The sequence below is a fragment of the Micropterus dolomieu genome, linkage group LG06 (assembly GCF_021292245.1).
Source record: "Micropterus dolomieu isolate WLL.071019.BEF.003 ecotype Adirondacks linkage group LG06, ASM2129224v1, whole genome shotgun sequence".
Lineage (NCBI taxonomy): Eukaryota > Metazoa > Chordata > Actinopteri > Centrarchiformes > Centrarchidae > Micropterus > Micropterus dolomieu.
Window position 1 is genome coordinate 29,297,073 of NC_060155.1, and position 3,067 is coordinate 29,300,139.

A 3,067-nucleotide genomic window follows, 5' to 3' on the forward strand; every position below is an offset into this window, starting at 1 on the left:
CAGCAGACACAGGGCTGTTGAGTATGGTGATGGGGGGCAGAATGGGGGGGCTCCTCCTGAAGTCCACGATCATCTCCTTAGTTTTCAGCGTGTTAAGCTCCAGGTTGTTCTGACCGCACCAGAGAGCCAGCTGATCAACCTCCCGTCTGTAGGCCGATGACCGTTGTGTCGTCAGCGAATTTCAAGAGTTTGACAGATGGGTCTCCTGAGGTGCAGTCGTTGGTGTAGAGGGAGAAGAGCAGTGGGGAGAGCACACACCCCTGGGGGGCGCCAGTGCTGATAGTCCGGAGGCTGGATGTGATGTTTCCCAGCCTCACCTGCTGACTCATGTCAGTCAGGAAGTCTGTGATCCACTGGCAGGTGGAGGCTGGCACAGTGAGCTGGGTGAGTTTGGTGCTGAGGATGTCCGGGATGATGGTGTTGAACGCCGAACTGAAGTCCACAAACAGGATCCTAGCATATGTCCCTGGAGAGTTGAGGTGTTGCAGGATGTAATGCAGTCCCAAGTTGAATGCATCATCCACTGACATGTTAGCCCTGTAGGCAAACTGCAGGGGATCCAGCAAGGGGTGTCCTTCAGGTGGGCCAACACTAGTCTTTCACTGTACTCATTTAATCCAGAGATAGAGGGTTTTTTGGGGACTTTGGGGAAAGCTAAACTAAACTAAATGTGTTCTGCAGCCGGAAACATTCATGATTTCTCTTCAGGTGTCCCCTTCAGACGTAGGACCCAGTTCAAAGCGATGACGGCATGTTGGGTCGTGTTCTCGGTCAGGTATCTGACGATCTCTCTGATCAGGACCTCGTTCTGATACGACCCGGCCGAAGCGGGACTACGAGGTGGACGGCAGAGATTATCACTTTGTGGTGTCCAGAGAGCAGACGGAGAAGGACATCCAGGACCACAGGTTCATCGAGGCGGGCCAGTACAACAACCGCCTGTATGGAACCAGCGTACAGTCAGTCCGAGAGGTGGCCGAGAAGGTACCGACCCTGCTGACGGTTTCCACCGCAGGAACTCTCCCGGGAACCATTTCGGGAACTTCAGCTGCACCTCAGCCAGAGACCAGATTTGGTTCAAACACGCGTCTCGATGCTGCTGCAGATAGTGTCCGGTGTTCAGTCCCACAGAGAGACAAAGCACAGAGTGATGCTGCTGCTTGTGTTTACTGAACAGAGACCCGGAGATCCTGTCTGCTGTCGACGACCTGCTGGGTTTAGAAGATAACCCCCATAAAACTACCACCTCTCTCTTTTTACACCGGTTAAATAGTTAACAGTTAGTTAGTAGAAATGCGGGGCTCTCGTCCGCTGAAGTCTTTATTTCACTTCCAGTATTTTGCCTTAATTACATCATTTGTGACGGAGAAATTTTGTAAAACAAAGGTCGTGCGCACAGAAAATATCCAGGAGGTTCCGAGGTTAATGTTTGACCAATCAGTGACATTCAGCCCTCCAAACCCCGCCCCTGAGGAGCTAAATGTGGCCCCTGGTTCCTCTGCTGGAAACACAGGTCAGGTTCTGGAGTTCCTGAAACGGCTCCTGGGTTCCTTCGGTGAAAACAAGCGACTAGTTCCTGGTTTGGCTCCTGGTTTAGTTCCTTCAGTATCTGGAACTATTTGATCTAAAATGGACGAGACACAAGGACTCAGAGGAAACCGAAAACCATTAGTTCAGAAACTCATTGTATGAATTAACAAAAATGTTCTTCTTGTGTGGTTCTCAGGGTAAACACTGCATCCTGGACGTGTCGGGGAACGCCATCAAGAGACTGCAGCTGGCTCAGCTTCACCCCATCGCCATCTTCATCAAACCCAAATCTGTGGAGAACATCATGTGAGTCAAACAGCAGGAGCTTTGTGCTTTTCTTCGTTGGTGTTTTATTACTCTGCTGCTGGCGCTAAACTGGGAGGAGTAAAGGTGGCGTGACCTCGGTGTGATCTTTGGTCCCGCAGGGAGATGAACAAGCGTCTGACAGAGGAGCAGGGCAGGAAAACCTTCGACAGAGCCACCAAGCTGGAGCAGGAGTTCACCGAGCATTTCACAGGTGAGACGGCGCCCCCTGCAGCCCACAGAGCTCGTGTACAGGACACCAAACAGAACCTTGTGTCCCCATCATAAAAATTAAGAAATTACTCTTTAAGGTTGGAAAAAAAATTCTCTTTAAGACTAGATGATCACCTTCTTTCATCATTATTCATCGTTAACTCTGGGTTGTTTGTGGTCCTGGAGTGATGTTTTCTTTTCTATTTTTTTGCCTGATAAGACTCCATGTTGGGTTTCCTGACCAGCAGAGTAAAGCACACAGGAAGTCTGCCGACACCACACTCGACACGGTACAGCTCCTTAATGTTTAAGGGAGGAGAACTAACCAGGACGGGAAGAAGACGAGTTCACCAAAGTGGCGAGAAGACACGTACGATTTTATCTTTAGTTCCCCTTCGAGGGAACTCGAACTGCGTCGGTTACGACACTATGGGAACGCCTCTAGGCGAAGCAGGTCTGAACGTGAATGAAATCACTCCAATCCTATTGGCTTGTTGCTAGAACGGTACGGTGTGACGGAATAACCGGAGGAGTATAAAGCACACCTGTACACACTCATCATTAGCTTTTTTTTATTCAGCAGGCGCTCTGTATGTTGTTTGAAGAAAGCTCCAGTCCTACAAGCAGTGTGTCTTACCTGAAGAAGAAGTCTACCAGCATGTCCGGCAACCAGATGTACAGAAGGCGTGTTTTTTCTTGCCCTCGGTACATCACGGATGGAGATTCTCATGAGATGTGTGTCTCATGTTTGGGGATGGAGCACGCACGGGCAGCTCTCGAGGGGGCTGCCTGCGCCCGTTGCGAAGCCCTTTCCGTGAGGGTACTGAGGTACAGCATGGCTCTCTTTTCCGAGGATGGCCGGATGTGTTTTCCCCGCGGTGTGGGCCCTGCGGCCGCTGAGGCGGCCCGGCGGCTTCACTCATGGGGTTCACAGCGTGATCTGTCGGAGGATTTCGGGACGGCTGAGGCTTTTTCCCGACCTTCATCCGCTGGCTCCGACGCTTCCTTTCCTCGTTCGGGA

General features: G+C 51.2%; 1 protein-coding gene across 1 annotated transcript in view; it reads left to right on the forward strand.

Moving 5' to 3' along the window:
* LOC123972553 overlaps positions 1 to 3,067 on the forward strand; it is a 42,754-nt gene that overhangs the window by 28,990 nt on the left and 10,697 nt on the right. Inside the window, exons 2-4 of the mRNA XM_046052076.1 lie at positions 1,727 to 1,836; positions 1,956 to 2,047; positions 2,267 to 2,416. Coding sequence (XP_045908032.1) covers positions 1,727 to 1,836; positions 1,956 to 2,047; positions 2,267 to 2,416 — 352 coding nt within the window. The remainder of the gene's footprint in view (positions 1 to 1,726; positions 1,837 to 1,955; positions 2,048 to 2,266; positions 2,417 to 3,067) is intronic.